Below are 24,886 nucleotides of genomic sequence, written 5' to 3'. Positions count from 1 at the left end.
CTATGCGTTTTGATGAAAACATTTACTAAATTTCTATGATATAATCAGAAGAAAAATAAACCTACAAAGATACATTAAATATAGCAAATATTGAATTTGACCAAAACTTTTAAATAAAATCTCTTCAAATTTAATGAGAAAAGTTGGCTCCGTGAACATAACTTTTTAAAAATCAGCTTTGATTTGAAGTGGCTAAGTGCAGTTCCTGATTAATAATTTTTAATGATAATAAAGTTTTTAAAATTTAAATTCAGTTAGCCAACATACAGTACATCATTAGCTTCAGATGTAGAGTTCAGTAATTCACCAGTTGCGTATAACACTGAGTGCTCATCACATCATGTGTCCTCCTTAATGCCCATCACCAAGTACCCCATCCCCTCTCCACCTCCCCTCCAACAACCCTCAGTTTGTTTCCTGTGGTTAAGAGTCTCTCATGGTTTGTCTCCCTCTCTAATTTCTTCCCATTCAGTTTCCCCTCCCTTCCCCTGTGATCCTCTGTGCTGTTTCTTATATTCCACATATAAGGAGTAAAACCATGTAATTTTCCTTCTCTGACTTAGTTCACTCAGCATAATACCCTCCACTTCCATTCATGTTGATGTAAATAGTAAAATTTCATCCTTTCTGATGGCTGAGTAATATTCCATTGTGTGTATATGTGTGTATGTATACATATATACATATGTGTGCATATATATATATATATACATACATGTATATATATATATATACACCACATCTTCTTTATTCCTTCCTCTGTCAATGGACACCTGGACTCTTAGTTTGGCTATTGGGGACTTTGCTACTATAAACACTGGGCCACTGGTGCCCCTTCAGAACACTACATTTGTGTCTTTGAGAGAAATATCTAGTAGCGCAATTGTTGGGTCATAGGGTAGTTCTATTTTTAACTTCTCAAGGAACCTCTATACTGTTTTCCAGAGTGGCTGCACCAGCTTGCATTCCCACCAACAGTGTAGGAGGGTTCCCCTTTCTCCGCATCCTTGCTAACACCTGTCATTTCCTGACTTATTAATTTTAGCCATTCTGACTGGTGTGAGGTGGTATCTCATTGTGCTTTGGGTTTGTATTTCCCTGATGGCAGGAGATGTGGAGCATTTTTTCGTGTGTCTGTTGGACATTTGTATGTCTTCTTTGGAGAAATGTCTGTTCATCGCTTCTGCCCATTTCTTGACTGAATTATTTGGGTTTGGGGTGTTGAGTTTGATAAATTCTTTTTTTTTTTTTAAAGATTTTATTTATTTGACAGAGAGAGATCACAAGTAGGCAGAAAAGCAAGCAGAGAGAGAGAGAGAGAGGAGGAAGCAGGCTCCCTGCCGAGCAGAGAGCCCGATGTGGGACTCCATCCCAGGACCCTGAGATCATGACTTGAGCTGAAGGCAGAGGCTTAACCCACTGAGCCACCCAGGTGCCCCAAGTTTGATAAATTCTTTATAGATCTTTATCTGATATGTTCTTTGCAAACACCTTCTCCCATTCTGTAGGTTGTCTTTAGTTGTGTTGACTGTTTCCTTTGCTGTGCAAAAGCTTCTTATCTTGATGAAGTCCCAATAGGTTCATTTTGCTTTTGGTTCCCTTGCCTTTGGAGATGTGTCTAGCAAGTTGCTGCCCCTGAAAGGAACATGATAATAAAAATTTTTAAGTATGATCTGAAGAAAACTTGAAGAGAAATTTTTGATAGCTACCATCTTGTGTGAATAAGAATCAAGCTTGCATGGAGAAAATTTGCTCAAGTTAAAACATGATATAAATGGAAGTGTATCAGTCTGGGCTGTGACATGGATTTTAACATCACTGAGCCTTTGATCTGGGGAACTCTGGTGCTTGACTGCAAGAGCTAAACGTGAGCTACTGGGGGGTGCTGCCTTTCACCTCCCCCCACTCTCTCTCTCACTACCCTACCATGAAGAAGCATCAATTGAGCCTACTGTATAACCGAAATCAAATTTTACACCAAATATGAAATCCTTTATGCTTTTGTCAGACTATAAAGGAGAAAATACGTGTTCAGCCTTACGTTTTATTTTCTTTTTTAAATGTCTCTGAGGGGTGCCAAAGCCACCCAGGGACATTTAAAGGGGTTGAGGGCTCTGCCTTAGGCTCGGGTCGTGGTCCCATGGTCCTAGGATCGAGCCCTGTATTGGGCTCTCTGCTCAGCAGGGAGTCTGCCTCCCCCTTTCTTTCTGCCTGCCTCTCTGCCTACTTGTGGATTCTGTCAAATAAATAGGTAAAATCTTTTAAAAAAAGAAAAAAAATAAATGTCTCTGAAAAAACTCTACTTCTTCAGATTAAGAAAACCTTGGGGGAAAAAATGTCCATGACAAAACTCATGTTATGATCTCACACGTGCGAGATAAATGATAAGATACCCATTATAAAAATGACCCCCCAAAAAAGCATTATTGTTTTTGCTGTTTGAAAGTAATACAAGTTCATGGGGCAGGGGTGGGGGTGGCGGAGATCAAAACAGTATAAGAAAAAAACAAAATTCATCTTTTATTCCATCAGCCAAAGATAACTGCTGTTCACATTTTGGTTTATATTTTCCTAGACTTTTCCTACGTACATACTAGGATATACAACAAAGGCTTGCCTTGGGAGTGGGGAGTTTGGGCCAATGAAGGAAGAGTGGGATTTTTTTTTTTTTTTTTTTTTTGTAGGTGGTTCAGTTGTTTTGGAGACAAATTGGTATAAAAGAAGGAATAAGCCTGCTCCTTGGGCTATGTTGGGTTTTATTCACCATTCATTCATTCATTCATTCAGTGAATATGAAGCCCTTCCAATGTGCCATGTGCTGGGGTAGGGGTTGTTCATTCTATGGGTCTGGAGCCTTCCCCCACATGTGGTACTGGTGGTATTACCAAAGAAGTGGGAGGGAGAGGGCCTGAGATAGATGCTGTTTTTGTCATCTATAAATGACTTCATGGAGAGCTAAGGCACCTGGCTGACAGATATCTTGGTGGACCGGAGACAGCAGGAAGGACCAGAAGAAGCAGCTTTTACCTGCTGAGTACAAAGGCAGAAGCAGATTGGAATTAGCCGAATTGTTCACTTGTTTAGGCTGCGTGACTTCATCAGCTCAGAACTAGGTTATTTGATTAGTTAATAAAGAATATAGCTACTATATATTAAGTATCAGTCTGATGTATGCCAAATAGGTACCATGTGTATATTGTTTCATTTGCTTTTCACCAGAACTCCATAAATAGCATTTATTGAGCACTTAGTGTGCGACGGCCACTATTAAAAGATTTTACATGCAGTCAGTATTAAAAGATTTTACATGCGAGATCAGGACAAACCTGAGAATTGTCCTGCCATGATCCCCCATTTACAGATGAGGAAATGGAGTTTCAGAGGGATTGCTCAAAGTCACAGGACTGGAAGGGGCAGACCAATGATTCCAAAGCGTCTTAACATAGTTTTTGCCCACAGTAGTTTGACTTATTTATGTAATGAAAAATAGCATTTCTGACTAATAAAGAAAACCCCCAATCTCTCACCAAAATCAATCCTGAAAGTTTGTTGAAGACACTCTTTTAGATACCTTCTAAAAGCTTTGTATTTTAAATTAATATTAATCTTATTGGAGCTGATTTCCTTGGGGGAAAAGACGTCTTTCTTCAATTAATATATGTCATTCTTCCCATTTTTTTTTTTTTTTTAAGATTTAGTTATTCCAGGGGGCATGGGGCAGAGGGAGAGTCTTAAACAAACTCCTTGCTGAGCACAGACCCCCAGGAGGGGCTCGATCTCACGACCTTGAGTTCATGACTGAGCCAAAACCAAGAGTTAGATGCTTAACTGAGTGTGCCACCCAGGCACCCCCATTCTTCTTATGTTTTTATTTTTATTTGTTTATTTATTTATTTTGAAAGATTTTATTTATTTATATGACAGACAGAGATCACAAGTAGGCAGAGAGGCAGGTAGAGAGAGAGGAAGGGAAGCAGTCTCCCTACTGGGCAGAGAGCCCAATGCGGGGCTCGATCCCAGGACCCTGGGATCATGACCTGAGCCGAAAGCAGAGGCTTTAACCCACTGAGCCACACAGGCCCCCCTCTTCTTATGTTTTTAAAGAAAAAAGTAATATTGTTATCCTTTTGTGGCCTAAATTGGGATTTCTTTGGCAACAAATAACATTTCTTAGTGTTAATGACCTTTTTTTCTGTTGTGGTGGTAAAATAATACATAATGTAAAATTTGCCATTTTAACCATTTTTAAGGGTACAGTTCAGTGGCATTAAGTACATTCCCATTGTTGTGCAACCATCACCACTGTTTATTTCTAGAACTCTCTTCATCCCAAAGTGAAACTCGGGATCCACTGAAAACAGTAACCCCTCATTGCCCCCATCACCATTGTTTTTAAAGGAGATAGATAACTACATAAAGCTTAATTTTCTTTACGTGAATGAGCACATAATTGTTTTAGGGATGTGAGTGAAGGGGACATTTGCTAATATAACGGCATATGCAGAACCTTCTGACAAAGGTATATAATTTGTAAAAAGAGCTGAGTGGGCAGAATCCTGATTTCCAGTTGCCCCAGGCACTTCAGGGCTCTCCTGATGATGATTTTCCTTGGGCATGTAGTTATCCTGATAGAAATCACATCCGTGCATAAAGAACGAGTTTAATTATACATAACTATAGACCTGAGATGAGCTGTTGCCTTTTTGTACATATAATTTCTGATTTACAAAAGATGAGACACTAAATCCTGACTTATCTCAAAAAAAAGTGGCACGTGTCACCCTCAGAGCCTGTGTGTCTTGTTGTAGGAGTTTTGCTGTTTCCCCAAAGAGGCCGTATGTGGCCTTCCCCCCGCTGTAGGGAATTGTCTTCTTTATGTGGGATCCCACAGTCTCCGATGGTCCCTGCTGTGACCCTGAGGTCTGGTAGATGCACAAAGACCGATTTAGGGTTTTGGATGGGGTCGATGGGGGAACATAACTAACCGGTCCTATTGAGAACGTCCTCAACTTGTCATTATTAAGCCTAATCATTTGGGCTCAAACTAATCGAAATAAAAAGCAGCCAAAGTGATCTGAGTGCCCAGGCACTGTACTAAAGGCTTTACACGTATTCTTTCGTGGAATCCTCACAATCCTGTGAGTGAGGAATCAAACTCCCATTTTATAGATAGGAAGACTAAAGGAAGAGAAAGATGATGTGACTTGCCAAAGGTACACCATTAATAAGTAACAGACTGAGGATTCACTCCGGGTCCATAACAGGCTTAACAGCAGGGTTTTCTCCTAAGAGAGCCCAGGTTAGACAGACAAACCAAAACCCCCACACTCCAGTTCCTGTGTGGCCCAGTGAGTAGGGGAGTCTCAGGTAAGGCCAGCCTGGAGGGAAATGGGAAATGGTTGGAGATAAAATGCAGGTAAAAGCTGCCCAGCCAGGGGAGGGACATGGGAAAGCAAGGGTCCCCTCTTCTGGCCCCATTTGTTACCTAGTTGGTGAGAGGAGATGGGAGGAAGGGACCTCTCTAAGCAGATTTCCAAAGGAGCTGGGTCATTCTTTGTGCTCTCTCCTGTTTCCTCCCCCTTTGCCAGGGTCTCGTAATTGCTGCATCCTTCTTAGAGCTGCTCTCCCTCGAGGGAACCACTTCCCCAGAGTTTGACTCTGATTTACTCTCTCCTCTGCACACCCGCACGAGAGGTCTCTTTTCCTGAGTGTGACTTGTTTCCGCTACTTGTTAGGAGAGTGTAGGCTTCAATGGTTGGGCTCTGCAGTGGGGATGATGGTTTTCCCTCCTCACAAATCCCTAATTCTCCCAAGAACATAGCCAAATCTGCATTTCTGGAAGAAGTTTTTATGCAAATGACTCCCCCAGGGAGGGAGACCTTTCTGGACAGGGAGCAGTGTTGACGGATTCTGCCAGAAATTGAGGGGGCTCAGCTGTCTGTGTCCCAGGGATGAGTCCTGGTGATCCAGGAGCTTCCAGAAGTACCTCAGAGTAGCTCCTGGCCCACTCAGGCCCCGGTCTAATCCACGCTGTAGCAAGGGCCAGAAACACTCATCCATGTGCAACTTAAAAAGACAGGTAATGCTTGCTGGGAATGTTCCTAACCCCAAAGGATGTTTGCTGATAGTTTTCGTAAATTTCATGAGTTAAAGTCATGTTTTGGGAACAAGTGCCTTATATCGTAGGTGGCGCCTTTGTGGATGATTTTGTGAACCTTGAGTGTTGTACCCTCCTCACAGTAAGAGGGAGCAGTCTGCACCAAATTATGCTGCAGGCCCCTGTCTGCCTCTGGTCATTAACCTGTCTGGTATTTCCTACAGAAGTTAGCTACGTTCATGACACTGCACCTGAACAGCTCTATTTCAAATTAAATGAGAAAGATTTTCTGATGATTTCACACTGAAACATAGTCTTTATTTCAAAATGGCGATAGAAGAGTTGGCACACCATGATAAGATGGCCCAGTTAACAGCAGCGACAGCTTGCACTGGAGTCATAGGAAGGATTTGTTGGGGCATGTTTACAGTTATGTCATAGAAATTGAAAAACAGAAGGCTGGGGTGGCTCGAGATACTCTTGCACTCCCCACCACACTCTTGTCTTCTCTCTCGCCCCTTTTCTATGTCACTGTTACGATGACAGTAGATACCCTCCTTAGCCCACAGTGAAAACACTGCTCCATTTGGTCAAGTCACACCAAAGCTGCTGCCTAGATCACACCATGACCAGAAAAAGAGGTGTTTTCAAATTCTGGGCCACTGGAATTGGCTTCGGTTTTCTAGTCTTCATTTTCATTTTAATTACAGCCACTTGGAGCCAGTGACTATCTGGAACTGTCAAAGAATTTCGATACAGTATTCTTACGAAACATTCCCCAATTTACACTGGCCAAGAGGACGCAGGCTCGAAGATTCATCACTCTCATTGATAACTTCTATGATTGCAAGGTAAGGATGTAATGCATTTTTCTCAAGACTAAACGAGTCGGATGGCCTGGACTGGAATCCTGGGTTATTCTCTGTGCCTCAGTGCCCTCATCTACAAATTGGGGGGATAATAGTATTTCCTTCTGAGAATTGTTGAGGGCAAGATAAGCTAATCCATGAAAAGCACTCAGAACAACGCTTGGCACAAGCCAAAGGCTGTATACATAATATCAGTGATAGCAGTAAAAGTAGTGGGATTGTCAGGCTTCCATCAGAAGACACTGTGATGTCAACGATGCCATCATAGACATAGAATGAAAAATGTGCATGCTTAGTGATGAACAACAGAATGCCTTACCTAGATCGAGTGCTCAGTCAGTTCACGAGTTGCATGAATAAATGTCTGGACTGAAAAAATAATGAATGAACAAATGAATGAATGATGAGGGACCCTCCTCACTATTGGAGCTCTCTCTCCCTGTGACCCAGAAACCCTCGCAACTAGCCTTGCATCATCATTTTGTTTGTTTAAGCCATGAGCCCGTGTCCATTCATCAGATGCAGTATAGCCTACTGATTAAAGAATGGGCTTTAAGCTAGGCTGTCCGCCTTAAGGACCACCTTAATCTCTTGAGCCACAGTTGCTTTCTGTAGAAGAAGAGGGGAATAATAGTGCTTATTCCATATGGTTGTTGCGAGGATTAAATGACCACGTAAGGCACTTTCAGTGAAGGTGAGCCCCTATTAATAGTCTATATCTGTGGGGCACCTGGGTGGCTCAGTCAATTGAGGACCCAATTCTTGGTTTCAGTTCAGGTCATAATCTTGGGGTGAAGAGATCGAGCACCCTCGTCAGACACCACGCTCAACAGGGAGTCTGCTTGAGATCCTCTCTCTCCCTCTACCCCTCCCTGCCATGCTCATGCTCTCTCTCTCTCATAAATAAATAGATATTTTTAAAAATATATCTGTAGGGCGCCTGGGTGGCTTAGTTGTTAAGCTGAGGATTAACAACTTCAGCTCAGGTCATGATCCCAGGGTCCTGGGATTGAGACCCGCATCCTGCTCCCTGCTTAGTGGGAAGCCTGCTTCTCCCTTTCCCACTCTTGATTGTATTCCCTCTCTCGCTGTCTCCTTGGTGTCAAATAATAAACTCATATATGTATATACATATGTATATATATATCTATAAATACATATTTATAGTAAAAGCACAAGTATGACTTCAAAATAGAGTTAAATATATTACTAGTAGTTACAATATTTCTCCTTATTGTACAGAAATAGATAGAGCAGTGATTCTAAAATTGAAGGGATTTTGAGGGGAGGAGGAAAGTACCAGAATCCACTGGGAGGAAGAGATAAAATTTTAATGTTTCTTTTATTCACTCATTCAACAACCTTTCTCATGCCAAGTGCGGTGCTAAATATTAGAAGTTCAACAACAGGCAAAGCCAGATCTCGCGCCTGCCTTCCTAGAACTTACATCTAGTGTCAGAGAAGCATTCATCAAATACCCACAGAACTAAATGTGAAGTCATCCCTGAGGTCTAGTCTCTTGGAAGGATCGAGAGAGGAGTGTGGTGCCGTGAGGTCTGGGGGAGAGTAGACTGATCTCTGGGGGGCTGGGGATGGACCTGGGGAAGTCCTGCTGAGGATGGCCTACATCAGAGTCCCCCGGGCTACTTAAGATCCACGTTCCAGAGCCTACTCCATGCCCAGTCCAGTAAATGAACCCTGATCCTAGGGGATGGACCTGAAAACCTGCATGTTCGCAAGCTCCTCAACTGCTGCTTACAAGCGCAGAGAAGTGATGCCTAAACTCCGCCCCCTTTGCAGCAAAGGCCCTGTGGCAGGCTTGAGCATGGAGGGCACCTACCTTGGCTCAGGTACAGTGCCGAGAGGAGTCTGCCATAGTGAGGGACATTCAGATGGGCTACACACACACCCCCAGAGGGCTGGCGTACATGGGCTCAGGGAGGCAGGAGAGGCAGGAAGCTGAGAACACCAGAACTCAGGGTTCAGGTCCTGTCACTGACCAGACCCCACTCTGAAATAGGGGTCCAGAATGAAAGGAGTGAGCCTGGAGGTGGCCGTCTGTTTTTAGAGGGCTAATGCTTCAAGAAAAAATGGTAGAGGGGGCATTAGTGTGTGGTTCTTAGAGTAGGAGGATTGATAAAACTCTCATCTACATGTCAGCTAGGAATACCTTAAAGACAACATATGGTCCCCAGTCCTCTGTCCCATCCCCCTCGTCCTGTTTCACACCCACCGTTGCACTTCTTAGTTAATGGGAAGGAAGAGTTCTATGCAGTGTGGCAGAAAGCCAGAACTGCTCTCCTAACATTTGCTTTAACTACATCACACATTTAGAGTTTATGTTCTTTGTTTAAAGAATAGTTGCAGTGATCTTATTTCAGAAGTTGGGAGCATCAAATAGGCATTAGTCCGGAGTGTATTCATGGAAATTTGTGGAATCAGGGTATTCATATCTAAATAATGAAAATAGGGTCATTTGTGGTTAAAAGTAATGTCTAAGAGAAGGTAGAAGGCTATCCAGATACGGAAAAACAATTCCCAAATGTCATACATTATTTTAAGGTCTTGGCATCGTTGTTTAAATAATGATGTTTAAAAGGTAGCTGTCAATCCTGAAAACAAATTCAGAACTTACTAAACAACAAGAAGAGTATGTTTGTATTTTAATTGGTGGACGTGAAATTTATAAAGATAGAAAAGCTGTTTCCAATATATGGTCACATGTGCACACTCACTCAAACACTGTGTAATCAAAAAATATTCATGTCAAGCTTAGTCTTTTTGAAGAATGTCTTGGTAGAAAAAAAAATGTCTTGGTAGGATGCTGATACAAATGTGGGTTCTAGACAGTCAGGGTCTAATGAGAGTAGTGATGCATTGAACTCACCACTCACCTATGCACAAGATGGTAACCTCTTTGCAGTACACAGAAGGTCCTCCCCGCACACACAGGCCCCAGACAGCCGGGTAAATGGCCCCCCCAGGGTGTAATGGAAAGCCCACTGGACTTCCAACTGGGAGACCTGAGCTGGCACCATGAGCTGAGAGAGAGCTCTCCAGGCCTCAAGTCACCCAATAAAACCATTGCTCCCTACTCTATAGGTTGTCACAAGCTGTGTGGAAATCTTTTGAAAAGCACTCTGCAGTTAAAAAATATCCCATTAAAGAGACACAAACTTAGCACCCTGTGATGGCAAACAAATTTTATTTTGTGAAGGATTTGTTCCTGCTTTCAACGTGTGAAATGTAAGGAGCGCCACCCTTCAGGCCTCTTTCTCTTCCAGGTGCGCGTCATCTGCTCCGCAGCGACCCCTATAGGAAGCTTGTTTTTGCATCAACATCATGACAGCGAGTTGGAGCAAAGCAGAATACTGATGGATGATTTGGGGCTGAGCCAGGTAGGCAATATCACATGATCTCTTTTTATTATAAAGCAGCCTCATTGTTTTTGTTTTTTTACGTGGCTACATTTTGAAGAAGGAACACAGTATATATTTAACCATTGATTTGCTGCTTCCTCCTAAAGCCAATAGAGCAGACTTCTTCTCAGTATCACTAAATGTAAAGCATATAGTCTTAGGGTAGAAGGGATCTTCATGCTCCGTTTTTGCATGTGACAAAAACACAGCCCAGAGAGGAGGACCGGTGGGCCTGTGCTCACACCGATGACTAAGGGCAGGCCAGAGCCGGACACCAGGGCACCCATGTCTGGTTCTGGGCTCGTTCTGCTACACTACGTGCCTTTTCCAGATACTCTTCGTGTCTACTGGATTTGTAGAGCGCGAGATACAGTGTCCAAGCATGAGGGATGGCTACTCCAGGACGGTGAAGTGCCTAGCAAGGCCCTTGGCTTACAGAGAAATCCATTATTCATCTGCCAGCCCCATTCTGTAAACATTTCAGGAGCATCTGTGGTGCGGGGCTCTAGGGACACGCTGTGGAGAACGAGCCAGTGCTGGCCTGTTTCTTCTGGAGCTTGGGGTCTGGTGATTCGCCCCAGGCCAAGTGGAAGTGATTTTACATTTCCTCCTTCTGTCTGAACATTACAGGGCATATTTCTCAACAGTTGAAATATTAGTCAAAATTTTAAAGCTGTCCATAAACACTTACCTCCAGAATGAGGGGAGCCCCATTCTTCCAACCCCAGAGGTGAAAGGCCATTTGGAATGAGGAAACGGTTCCTTATTGACCTGAGTAGAAGTTACGCATTCTTAGGAGTCTGGGGGAAACGAGGCCTATAACTCATTTAAAAAGTGAACTTTCCAAATAAGACTACATAAACCTATGTGTAGAAATAAAGAGTTGCTTATAAACCCATATGCTGGTGGTTTCTCTAAGAGCAATACATCTATCCAAGTAATGTCTTTTACTGTTTGAAAAGATATATTCGAGGGGCCTTATCTTTTCCATTTCTAAAGTTCCTTAAATCATTGATTCTTCAAGTTTCCTCCCTAGGATCAGGGCTCAGAAAGAGGGCCAAGCAAGCTCTGCATGCAGGGCTAACATTACACGAGGAACTGAGGGCTCGTGACCACAGGGTTCTGGGGCTTTGCGGTGGGTGAGCCCAGAAGGCATGGACTAAGGAGTCTAGAAGTTTTCTCTGAGGAAGCAAGCTAGCAAACTGCTAAGGAAAGAGACACAGTTGCTCTTTCTCATGTACTGGCCACAAGCCCACGTTGGTATCACCAGACTGTTTGCTGGCCTCACAGAGGGATTCCCAAACTTAACCCTAGTTAAGTAGCTCAAGACAGCTCTGCCTTCCCAAAGTGGACTCTCGGGCTGGATCTCCAGGCCCATAGACCTCTCTGCCCGCCAGTGCAGAAAAGGCTCTGCGGAGGCTTGGCCTCAGGGCCTCTTGTCGGGAATGTGGCCCAGCCCAGGGCGCTCTGGGGGAGGCTGTCAGCCTCTTCCTAACTCGCCTGAACCTCTGTTTGTTGGTGTTACTTATTTCTGGCGTCCATTTTTGGAGAAAGAATTCTTTTTCTGTCTGACATTGTCCTTCCTTTAGGTCTTACAGGAGATTTTCATCCTGCAAAATCTTTCTTCATGCAGAAATCTTCATATTTGGATTTTGGGGCAATGTTTCAGCATCAGTTATTCTTCTCATGTTTTCCCTATTGTTTTCTCCCTGGTAATATGTTCTGTCTCTTGGTTATTGGTTTAAAGTAGTTGATTTTCTAGTCTAATTTAAGAGATTGTATGTGACAATACAGAACCTTTTATAATCCCAACCTAAAAAGGTAAACCTAAAATGTTGTTTTAAGCCTGTACTTAGTTCTGTAAATTTTTATTTGTGGTAGTTTTAATTGGTGCTGGGTTTGTTTGTTTTTTATTTTGTTTTTTGTTTGTTTCTTTTTGGTTTTTTGGTTTGTGTTTTGGTAACCAGGACTCAGCAGAAGGACTCTCTATGTTTACTGGAGAAGAGGAAATCTTTGCATTTCAGCGCACGCTTTCCCGACTCACCGAAATGCAGATGGAGCAGTACTGGAATGAAGGGGACAGAAGCAAGAAGTAACCATCGCTTTTGCGTGAATAAAACTCGGGACAAATGATTACGGCAGGGAGAACTCTTTTTTATGGGACTTGAAGGAATCATTTTTCTCATCATTAATTACGTACTTTGTCCTCTGGACCATTTTTTAATCTCAAATTGCTGTCAAAGCTGGAGTGGATTAGTTAAGTTAAAGCCATTGTTATGGGTTTACTTTTTGCCTGTTTATTTGGCTTTATTTCTGCACTACAAAATTAAAATCATCACTCCTGAAGATTAATGTAGGACCAGACATCTTGGCTTCATATTAAGCCACCTGAACAACACGCACACGCACACGCACACGCACGTACACCACACGCACGTACACCACACGCACACGCGCACAAGGCACGATTAAATGCAGTGTCATTCTAGCCATCTCCAAGCTTTGCTACCTGGTAGCTGCATGTGGCGAACACACCTTTTATGAGAGGGGAAAAACCCTGCACTTCAATACAAAGCAGAGAAACTTTCTGATTCCATTATGAACCAAAGAGAACCACATTTTAGAATACGGGCTTATACATGTGATTTGGGGGGCTCTATAAATTATACAAAATCTCCTAGGCCTTCAGGTTTCCTCACAACTGAGAGTATGTTTTTTTCACTCTGAGATCAAGCTTGGCAGGCAGGAGTGGATCTTACGTGGACATAGAGTTGCCTGAAAAAATTGAGAATTATGTCACCATAGAATAAGGAGCGAGGGTGTCAAATTCTAACCGACAGGCAGAGCCCACAATCTTGACCGTCGGCAGGAGGACAGATACCAGGAAAAGGTGCCAGTGAAAGTGAGTCAGGAGGAGACAGAGACCTGGGCCCACCAACAGCAGAGCGGACTCCCATTCACCTTAGCCAGCAGGACCCCGGGGGACACGAGGCTGCTTCCCACCACCTGGACGCGTTTGCTCTGGTTGTGGAGCCCCACCCCCAACCCTTGCTTCTGCTTCTGCCATGAGATGGGTTTCGTGGTAAATAGGGAAGAACAAAAATCCGACTTGTCCTTCACTGAGGTCATTCCTTGATTCATTCAGGCACCACCTGACTTGGCTACTCTTTTCACAGAAGGGATCCTAGTTGAGGCTGTTAGGAGAGTCTGAATCCCTCTTCAAGAAAAAAAGGAAAAACGTGACATCTTTTACAGGGTTGTGAAAATCGGGTTTTTTTAGGGGCAGGCACAATTCCCAAAAAATGGTTACAGTTGTCAGCATAAGTAAGCTCTTTGAATCAATTTCATTTGTAAGTGAATGATCTATGCACGTGAGTCTATTTTGGACGTTAACTGAAGTCAAGCAGCTAGATGGATAGGGCACCCAAGTGTAGAGAAAAGTTTAAATCATGGCTTCTGAAAATTAAATGTGGGTTTAAAAACGTTGAAGTTTTCAAAAATTGAAGTATAGTTGACACAATATTACTTTAGTTTCAAGTGTACAGCATGATTCAACAGGTCTATCTCTACATTGTGCTGTGCTCGCCACAGGTGTAGCTGCCGTCTGTCCCCACACAACACAATCAAAGTACCATCAACAGTAGTCCCTGTGCTGTGCCTTTTTTTAAAAGATTTTATTTATTTGAGAGAGAGCATGAGTTGGTGAGGGGAGTTGGGGTGGTGGGAGTGGGGGTGAAGCAGATGGAGAGGGAAGGAGAGGCAGACTCTCAGCCGAGCAGGGAGCCCGATGTAGGGCTCAATCCCAGGACCCTGGGATCATGACCTGAGCTGAAGGCAGAGGCTTAACCTACTGAGCCACCCAGGCGCCCCTGTGCTTAGCCTTTTAATCCATAACCGGAAGCCTGTATCTCCCACTCCCCTTTACCCATTCTGCCCATCCCCTTTCCCCTCTGGCAGCCATCAGTTCTCTATATTTATGGATTTGTTTCTGCTTTTTGTTTTGTTTTTGATTCCACATGTAAGTGAAATCACACGGTTTTTGTCTTTCTGTCTGACTTATTTCACTAGCATAATATCTTCCAGGTTCACCCGTCTTGTCGCACACAGCGAGATCTCATCCCCTTTTATAGCTAAGTATAAAAATATCTTTATTGAAGTGAAACAAAAAAGAGTTCAAAAGAGCCACACTTATTCCAGACATTGACATGATCTCAGATAAAAAAAATGTATCCTTGAGAGTTATATAATTGTCCCTGTTTATAGATAAGGAACCAAGGCTTGGCAAAGTTAAGTAGCTAGACCTGAGATTCTCAGCTATAAAACTCAGGGACTGTACCATATCACCTCTATGGAAAAGAGATTATTTTAAATAGTCATTTAAAAAAAAAAATCAGTGAAGATGAATTTACAACAGAACCATTGGCTTTGAACTCAATAAATATAAAATATGTAACTCGTTTCTGTCAATTTTAGCTTTTGGCTTTTCACATTTCTTTGGCAGTTGTGCTGCCCCTTAATAAAAAGACTGTATGAATGGATGGACAGAGACAGATGGACAGCCTGATTGCTAGAAAGAAGAACTGTCTCTGAGTGTGTTGGCTGTATGGGAAATAGTCCCCAGTCAGGTTCTATGGTAAACATTCACCTGAGGTCAGAAATTTGGACCTCGGTTTTAATTTTTGCCTGGAAACAATGATGTGATCTTGGTTAGACCTCTGGTTCAATGCACGGAAGCCCACGGGATTCTCACCGTAACTGCCCCACATTTTGGTATTAAGGAACTTAAACTTTTAAATATTGTCTCTGTAGGCAAAACTGTAGTTTTGGTTTCACCTGAATGCTTGGATCATGTTCCCACTTCTGTCCCATCCCCTTTCCCCATGTCCTCCTGGGCCTGGGAGGATAGGCTATAGTGAAGGTTCTGAGCAGGGAGTGGGGGAGGGGGAGTTCCATGGTGGCTGGAAATGGCCCATCTTTGTCTCCATCTCTTCTGCCCAAAGTCTATTTCGTAAAACAGCCTGCAAGAAAGAGAAATGAAAGTCATAAAGACTTTTGTCTTAAAAACAAAAACAAAAACAAAAAAACAATAAACAATTAAAAAACTGTTTCCAGGAAATAGTATGATACTAAAAGAAAATTAATGCCAAAATGAGACATGAAAAACAACTTTTAGATTGGAAAGCAGTATTTCAATTCATGTGTTTTTCTTCCAAGTCCTCTCCCTATTACATTCTCAGCATTCCAGTCTCTCTCCTTGGGGTTGCATGAAATCTCTCAGCACAAATGCTCTCTCTCTCTTTTTAATGCTTTAAATTGATACTTGAACACGGGGTTTGAGCTAAGGATACTCCTACTCACCTAGAAACTCAGACCGAGGAAATCTTCAGAGTGGGGAAGATGCCCAGGGCACCCTCTGCAATGACCCCTCATTTCCAAACTCAGAAAAGAAATTAAGGGGGGGGGGAGGAAAACTTTTTTTTTAAAAAGGAGAAAGAAAAATCTGATCACTGCATTATTCTTGCCGGATAGGCTTATGGGCCAACACCAATAATAATGGAAAGAAAAACATGGTGGACCTAAAGAACTTTTAACCTATTTGTTTATAAAATGCAAAGACCATAGGACCATTCTAGTCAAATTTATGCATTTTCAGTGGGATTTCAAATTTTGTCATAAGGAAATACTGTAATCTTCCTGCAGCATATTTTTTGTACCCGCAAGTGTACAAATTACATGATATTTAAATGACTTGGAATCCTGAAAAAAAATTAAGATTTCACCTGTAAAATATGTAAATGGATGTGCTCAGATCCATTTATTTATTTAACACATAGTGCTTACTCTGTGCTGGGCATTGTTCTAATGCTTTGTACATAAAACTCTTTTGATCCATGTAACAGTCCTGTGAGCTGGGTACCACTCTTACCATTCCACACACAGAGAAGCCGAGGCACAGAAAATGATAAAAAGACATACTGAATTGCTAACATGTACATTGGAGCCATGAAATAAGCCACGTACTAATTTACGAAGCTTTCCATTTAACTACTTTCGTCCTGAAAATAGCCTCCCTCGCCCAGGTGCTTGAACCCACACTTGGAGCCCTTTCCTCGGGAATCGAAGCCCCCAGAGACAGTGGGGCCCTGGGGCCCTGACATTTGGTTTCCTGACTGATTGCCAGAATCTGGCAGCAAGTCTGTAATGAGTGAGATTGTGATCCTGGAAATTATCATCATCAGATCTCCTCACCTGTAAGACATCCCTTGCTGGTAGAAAAAGATCTTCTCGGGAGATGGGAGTTTACATGTTTAGAATAAGGCAGAATTAAGCTTTGTTTTTCCCATGGGCATAGCAGTTCATTTCCCTGGAACATAAAATTAAAACTAACCAAATCTGTCCTCCCTGTTGAATGTCTACTGACTCTGTCCAGCTTTGCACTGGAAACTTCTCATCTGTTACCTCAGCAGGCCCCTTGGCATGGTCCAGCGTGTCTACTGACCTGTCCTCTGTGAAAACATGAAACTCCAGAGGATATCTGCCTTTCCTGCTTGCTTAAGAAGTCTTCCAGAGGTTATCCTGAGAAGTTTCCTGCGTCAGGCTGTACTTTGGGTCCCCCGCTGGTCTCTATGCTCTTCTGCCTGCTCCTCTCATCCGAGCACAATGGAAAGGGTTCAGGAGCTGGTCTGCCAACTTTTGCTTTGTGACCTTGACCTCATGTTCTGAGCCTCAGTTTTCTCATATGAATGAGAACAGTAATACCCATTTCCTAGAGTTATTCTGAGTCGAATTGGTGAAACGTACTTTGCAAATGGGAAGCGTTAAGTGAAGAGGAGTTGTTATCGATATTAATAATGAGGATTATAATAAATGCCGACTCTGCATTGTAGCCTTTGAGGAGTACAAACAGGAGATGGCACATCCCAACCCAATACGGTTTCTAAAGAAGGGAAAAGAGACACATTAAATGGCTAGACCCATTAATTCTGGCTTAATGAGATGCAGTGAAGATTGTCGAATTCAAATATATCCTTTCAGGACTAGAGAGAAAATGGACTGGCGCCCGGTTGGCAAATATCGAAGATTTCCCAGAAAGAGGGCTCCATCTTGTGGTCAGTGGGATGAACTGACAGAAAAAAAATCCAAGAATTCCGCAGAGTTGGAGAACCCGGGGCTCTCCAAGCGGCAGGTTCCCAGGCCGAGGTCCCACCCCCAGAGAGCCTGATGCACTTGGTCAGATGTGGGGTCTTAGTACCGTACCTGTTCATGTTCCCATGGGATTCTAATGGCCAGCGAGGGTTGACAGCTGCCCACGAGGAGCTTGTGCCCATGACCGCACAGCTAGAAAGCACGTTAAGAGTTGAGCCTACAGCTGGGTCTTTGGCCGCCCATGCCAGGCCACTTGCCAGGGAGCAAAGGCTGCCGCTTAGAGGTCCTGGAGCCCAGGCTGTAACATAGGAGGGCATCTCAAGGGCCTCCCTGCTGCCTCCCAGTGACTTCTCTCCTCCTTCCTCCTGTCATCTTATGCACTCCTTCTGTTGTGATGGGACACATCGTGTTGCTTCTGGAAAATTCAGTTGTATACTTGTGAGGGAAAGTGAGAAAGGTCCAGAGTGTCTCAGTGATATTCTGAAAAATAGTTTTGACCTCACAGACTCACCTGAATAGACTTTGGACTATTCTTGGACAAGGTTGAGTTGATTGCTAAAGGGATAATGGGTTCCTGTGAGCCCCAATGGGGCCCAGTGCCCAAGAGCTGGTGTAGGAAACGGGACTGGGGAAGGCACAGAGCCTGGGAAGGGGTGGGGCTAAGCCAGATGAGAATTTGAATACAGGAGAAAGATGGTGGCCAGGCTACCTAATGAAACCTCTCCCTCTCTCTGGCCAGCCCTAACTTCCTGATCACCAAGGGCTGTAGTCGTCAGTCAGTCCCTCCTGCTGTTCTCAAGCACTTGGTGCTTCGCCACCTTGGCCCTACCCTCACCGCTCTCTCTCCTCCAGCTGCTTGGTTCTCTTCCTGCCTCTTACGTCCTCCTTCTCTGAATGCTTCTGGCTCCTTTTCCTTTTTCTTGCCCCTCCTCCCAGTTCTTTCTGGAACCCATTAAAAATGGTAACTAAAGTTTTGTTATATATTATAACATATATATAATTATATATGCATATAGAACATAAATATATATACAATCATACTATTTGTATCATATTATACAAAATACTTTTGTACGTATCATCTTCATGTTCTCTCCCTGACCCCCACAGCTATGAATACCCCCCAATGCCGGTAAATCCCAAGTGCGAAACCCCATCCCTGACTTTCCCCAATCTCCTGCTCTGTATGGCTGGAACTCTCCTCCAGAATGTTCTTTAAATTCGGTATGTCCAAAGGGGTGCTTGTTTCAACCCAGTCTTCAAAGTCCACAATATCTTCTTGCAATGATATCATCCCAGGCACCCATGCAGCCACAATACTCTATGTTTGGCAAGGGCCAGCCATGTTGGGAGCAGAAGTGATAGAGATAAGAAGCAGGTTGATACATGCTTGAGAAATGGTTCAAGCAAGTATTTGTGCAGGACCAGACCTGGTAGATGGCCGGTTATCGGAATGAGTAACAAATCCAACAATCTGAAGACAGGAGTGATTGAAGAAAGCATAATCCCAAGCCCTCTGGGCCTGTCCTGAGTTTCCACAGTAACTGAATTAGGTCTGGCATCTCCCCTGTCCTCCTCCTTCGCTCTGGGGCTGAGGAGAGTTTGGAGTCTTACAGAACTATGCTGGCCTTCGGGAATATAATAGATGGTTGATAGTTCTCATTCCTCTTGCTCAGTCTCTAACTTAAGGAATTCTGAGTTTCTTACGGTGAGGCCCTCTGCCAGGTGCCAGGTGGGATATGACGATGTAAATGCTTACAGAATTGTGGTCTTTTTGGTAAGGGAGTCTATGTGTTGACTCATATGTTCCTTAAGGAAATCTCTCTAGGTCAAAATAAAAACTAGCAGTGGGCAGGGATGAGCCATACTTGTTGAGTGTCCCCCAAATCTTAGCTAAGACAAAGACTTTATTCGTGTTTGGGGATTCAGATAATAAACTCAGAAAATGCTTGGAATCTAGACAATCTGGCTTAACCCATTTCATGTTCTTATCTCCAGCCTGCATCTCCCCTTCGCTTCAGCTCCACCTCCACCTCCACAGTCCGGACACCGTTCTCCATCCCCTGCAAGATAGGGAGACTCTAACACAAAGATCCCTCCAAGAACTCCCTCAGGGAAGACCAGAAAGAACCTCGTTCTCCAGCTGTGGCAGATGTTACTAGAACCTTCCCATTGTCTAGTTCACTTTTCCTTCCAAGGTTATGGGAGGATCACATCTCCCGGCCCCTGCGAAGTTAGGCAAGGCCGTGTGACTAAGTTCTAAGCAATCGGTGGTGAGCAAAATGATGTGTTGCTTCCAAGGTGAAGAACTCAGTTGGTTTGAAATCTTCTAGATTACTCTTCTTTTGCCATGGAAAACAGGGAAGTAAATTAAGATAGATACAGCCAAGATGAAAAGTAGCTTGAGGGCACCTGGGTGGCTCAGTATGTTAAGCGTCGGACTCTTGATCTCCACTCAGTTTATGATCTAAGGGTTGTGGGATCGAGCCCTGTGTTGGGCTCTGTGCTCAGAGAGGGGATTCTCTCCCTCTCCATCTTCTCCTACTCTCTCTCTCTCTCTCAAATAAATAAATCTTAGAAAGGAAGGAAGGAAGGAAGGAAGAGAAAAGGAAAAGTAGCCTGGAATGCTGAACCACCACATGGAAACCCATGGTGAATGTTGCATGAGCAAGGAATACAATTACATTCTGATAAGCCACGGAGATTTTTGGTGCTGCCTGTGTATTGCACCATAAACCAGCCTCTTTTGACTAGGGACCAGTCATCCTCTGGGCCAGCTCTTTTCATTTTTGTTCATTGTCTGAGGACCTCACTCTTCCCTGAGAATTCATACTAAGAATGGCGTCTCTCTTCAGCTCCAGCTCCAGATTCCCCTGCCATGCCCCTAGGAGGGCGGAGCAATGTCAGCTTCTCTTTCTCTATTCTCCCAAACTCCAACATTCGTACTTATGCTATAACTGCTCTCACCAGACCCACCTCATTCCTTAATTTTAAGTACTTTGTAAAATACTTGCTCTTTCTAATACTTTCTTCTTCTGTGTGTTCATGGCCACAGTGAACACATTAGGAGGACAGGTTCATATTTATCCATCTGCTCAAGTACAAGGTCTGTACCAGTGAGAAACATTGGCAGAGATGGAAGCCACCCAACCAAAGAAGACTAGATAGGGCATAAAATCAAAAAGCCCTAGAACACATGTTTATGCTGATTCATACTGGGTCCAATCCCTTCATTCACCCAGTGGGGTAGGAACCCAGAGGCCACCCAACAGAAGGGCCGGGGGGGGAAGAAATGAGCACTGGTTAGGAGTCAGGAGTCCATCTGAGACCCCGTACTGCTACTGGGCATGCCTCTCCTTGGGTACGTCGCTTAATATTACTCTTTGGGACTCATTTGTGATGTTTTCCTCTGAAGCTCTGACATTTCATCATTTGGTTCAATAGTGTACAAATCTAAGTAGCCAATAAGCTCATGAAAGAATGCTCAAGAACTCATTAAGGAGAGGCAAATCAAGATCGCCATGATACCACTCCACCCCAGTGGGATGCTTAGAATCAAAGAGAGAGACAAAATAACAAGACATAAGGTTACTCCAGAACCCAGCAATTCTACTCCCCTTTGCATCTTCCCAAGAGAAATGAAAACATATGTCCCCACAAAAACTTGTACACGAATGTTTATAGATGGTCTCATTCCTATTAGTCAGAAAGTGGAAACACAAATATCGACCCGCTGATGCATGGGTGCACATTACATGGTGCATCCCGACGAGGGATTGTTATCCAGCCTTTAAAAAATGAAGACTTTTTGCCCGTTACAGCACGGATGAACCTGGAACACTTTAGGCTAAGCGGAAGAAGCAGTCACAACGGCCATCTCTTGTATGGTTTCCTGTATGCGTAATGTTCAGAATCGGCAGCTCCATCGAGACAGAGAGGAGGGCCCAGGGCTAGTGGCAGGAGTGAGAAATAATGGATGATGGATACAGGATCTTCCCCAGGGGTAGTTTCAGGGGAGGCTGACTATTAGATGTCTGAATTCTTAGATGTTTGAAATTTAACTGTGGTCATGATTCCACCATTCTTTCAATGTGCTAAAAACTACTGAACTGTGCACTTGGAATGGTCGAATTTTATGGTATGTGAATTCTGCCTCGATAAAGCTGTTAAAACAGTGCAGATAGGCACTAACCGTTCATTCATGCTGTCATCATTTGCTTGCTTTCTACTCCGCACCAGGAGGTAGGCACACCAAGGTGAAGGAGACAAAGTCCCCAGCCATGATGCGTGTGCGCGACCTTTCGGGGACAACACAGGGACACCATGTAGGAAATGCCATGAGGTCAGCCTGCCCAGGTGTCCCGGGAACACGGAGGATACTCAAGTCCTCCGGGTATTCGGTATCCTGCAGAATATTACATTCAACTGCTAAAAAAGTAGCAGATGATTTCTGTTGATTAGAGTAACCTGGTCTGTAGGATTAAAACTCATGGCTTACACCTTTGTGGTTGGTACTGATGGCATCGGGTTGAATGGCACAAAAATAATCCTGTAATCGGGATAAGGGAGCATGAAGTTTGGGGACAAGGAGACACCCAGAGCTTGGGTGAGCTACATGGTCCTGTTGGGACACCTGTGACCAAGTATCACAAGCTGTGGTCGGAGGACAGAAGACTCCTTCAGGGGGCACGGAGGAGGAGGGACAGGAGATCAACTCCCAGGTGAGCTGGTGGCCTTTGTGCCCCCCACCCCGCCCCGGCTCCCCCCAAGGAGCAAGGCCCACAGGAAGGGCCTGCAGGGGAGTGGGCTCTGGGAGGCCCTGGGAAGCGGCCTCAGTCTCGAAGCTGGGGCTTAGCCCTTCACTGTCAGGCTACCTAGAGAGCTGAGGGTGAAGGCCCAGAAACGTCTTCTCGGAGGAAGGTAAACACAGCCCAGGCTATACGCAGATCCTCTGAGGCCTTTGCATGGATCCTCCGGGGCCCTGAGGACCCCAGGTTGAGAACCCCCGAGTTACAGTCCCTCCATGGCGGTGGGCCCTGGCCTTTCCCAGGAAGGGAAGGGGCTCAGGGGCCCACCTACTCTCTGAAAGGTACAGCCTAGAAATGTTGTTTTGAAATTTTCAGCATTGATTCCATTTCATGCTGATCACTTGATGGCACAGAATTCAAGACAACTGGAAATCAACCTTCTTCATCACTGCCTTCATACTTCATCGAGAAACCTTTTCAGATCGTTGCAAGGATTAATTTGCTGAGGATGGTGACAGTAGTGGTGACGGCCCAGGGGCAGCTCGGGAAGCCCCGGGTGCAGAGGAGGGAGTGCAGCCCTCCTGCCATGCAGGCCAGGGGCCCCCACAGGCCACCCAAAGGTGTCTGGAACATTCGGGGAGAGTCTGGCCCCATGTCAACATTATAATCAGCAAGTTTTGAAGCAAAATCTTCCACTTTCTTCACGCTAATTTCCTCACTGAGATTTCAAGGCGTCCAGCAAAGCATGGATACTGTTTTCTGGATGACCGGGGAGCGGTAAGTTACTGTATTGTCCCCAAACCTAGTGAGCCACACAACGGCCTGCGAAGCCTAATGCGGAGTAGTGGAGCCCGCCTCAGACTTCCAGAGTTTCAATCTTCTGGGTGGGGGTGGGGGCTGGAAATCTGTATTTTAAATAACTTCCCTCAGAGAACCTGATGGTTAGTTGAGACTGGGAAACAAGGACTTAGGACACTTCACATTTCTAGAGAAATCTGTGGACAAATCAAATCCCCAAAGTTACAGCCTCAAAGTATTTTCATGTCTTTATTAGTTGTACCAACTTTGTCTCTGACCAAAGTAAGGTATCTTTGAGAGGTACATAGAGACTCAGTGAGGTATTTGGTTTGGTTTGGTTTGGTTTTTCACCTGAAGTAAGAGAAATAAAACAAATTAGATTTAAAAAGAAGTTAAACACAAGCTTTCTGGTAACCTCATACATCGGATTTCACCGGAGAAATTTCTACTTTCTTGTGTTCCTCCCTCTCCCTCCTTCTCTCTTTTCCCTCATAAATGGATTTGGGGTCATCTCAAGTGAGACTGTTTCACCAAACTGACCTCTAACAAGTTTTTAAGACGACCTGAGTGAAGTCTCTGACTCAGTATTTGTGGTCAGCAGCCCTGACCCTTGTGTGTGTGTGTGTGTGTGTGTGTGTGTGTGTGTGTGCGTGTGTGTGTGTTAGGGAGGAGGGGCACAAGCAGTTCAACTGCCGTTAAACTAAAACAGAAAACCTCAGGGCGTGCTTGGAGCTGGGAGCAAAGTGGGGAAGGCGGTACCACAGAGAGTGGCCGGCATCCCCCCGTTAGGTCCGAGAGGCCCTTGAGGAGGTCACATCTGAGTGCAGCCCTGAATGACATAGGGGACCACCAGTGTGAGCCTCTGGGGAGGGTGTTGGAGACAGAGGAAAGCCCCTGCAAGTACCTGAGGCAGGACCATGTTAGCCGTGTGGAGGGAACAGAAAGAACATCTGTGAATCTGCATCTAAAGACCTTTTTTTTTTTACCTACTAGAAAAAATTTGTATTCAAAACCTAACGTATCTGGAAGACTGTAGGCGAGGCTACTGTATTGTTCCAGCCCGTGACCGTGGCTTCTTGTGGTACGTCCTTGAGAGTGACACAGTGAACTCTTCCTTTTCCATCTACACTTGCCCCTGACAGGTTCTTCTCCTTGCCGACGTCTCCTAATGGCCCCTTCATCGTCTTCTTTCCATCCTCTCCCCTTGTTGCCGTGGTACAAAAACCAGTACACTGAACAGCATGCCGCCTCGTCCAGGAAGCCCTTCTTAATCCTTCTAGGAGAATGAACCAGAACCAAGGGTCCTTCTTCCACAGTCCTTTCTTGCATTTCTCCGGCAGCTCCTACGTCGTTCTGTCCTGGATCTTATGTCATTCCTCATTTACACATCTCTCAGCCCAGTACATGAGGAAGCCTCAAGAAAGGCGGTCTAGGCTTTCTTCATCTGAGCCCTACCCCTGCCAGGTTGAGGGGCATCTGTGCACCGAGGGCTCATCATTGATGGAGTCCACTCATCCCGTGAATCCTGGGTCATGGAGCCCCTGAGCTTTGCTCTCCCCATGCCAGACTCTTGGGACGGGTGGGAGAGACAAGGCAGAGCCCTTGCTCTTAAGAAGCTTAGAAATCTCGAGGGGGGGGGGGGGGGGGGGGGGGGGGACAGGCAAGACTGGCCCCCTGGAAGTACTCTCAGGGGCAGTGGTCTCCAGACAGGAGGAGGGCACACCCCCGCAGCACTGGACAAGCACTGGGATGCAGGAAGAAGGCACGAACAAGTCTGTTTTGTTGTATTGCTGGTTACCGATTTAGAAA

At 44.5% G+C, this 24,886-nt stretch overlaps 1 protein-coding gene across 2 annotated transcripts in view; it reads left to right on the top strand.

Annotated features, from left to right (window-relative positions):
• Positions 1 to 12,909, top strand: part of LOC111158338 (AFG1 like ATPase) — a 236,522-nt gene extending 223,613 nt beyond the window's left edge. Inside the window, exons 12-14 of one of the 2 annotated variants that reach the window (XM_022520315.1) lie at positions 6,808 to 6,948; positions 10,251 to 10,364; positions 12,353 to 12,909. In XM_022520315.1, coding sequence (XP_022376023.1) covers positions 6,808 to 6,948; positions 10,251 to 10,364; positions 12,353 to 12,481 — 384 coding nt within the window. In that variant the 3' untranslated portion in view covers positions 12,482 to 12,909. The remainder of the gene's footprint in view (positions 1 to 6,807; positions 6,949 to 10,250; positions 10,365 to 12,352) is intronic. The other variant, XM_022520316.1, reaches the window with a different exon arrangement.
• The last annotated feature ends 11,977 nt before the right edge of the window (positions 12,910 to 24,886 follow it).

This window comes from Enhydra lutris, unplaced genomic scaffold (assembly GCF_002288905.1).
Source record: "Enhydra lutris kenyoni isolate GAN:26980312 unplaced genomic scaffold, ASM228890v2 scaffoldscaffold58, whole genome shotgun sequence".
In the NCBI taxonomy this organism is placed as follows: domain Eukaryota; kingdom Metazoa; phylum Chordata; class Mammalia; order Carnivora; family Mustelidae; genus Enhydra; species Enhydra lutris.
This window is presented reverse-complemented; position numbering and strand designations above follow the sequence as displayed.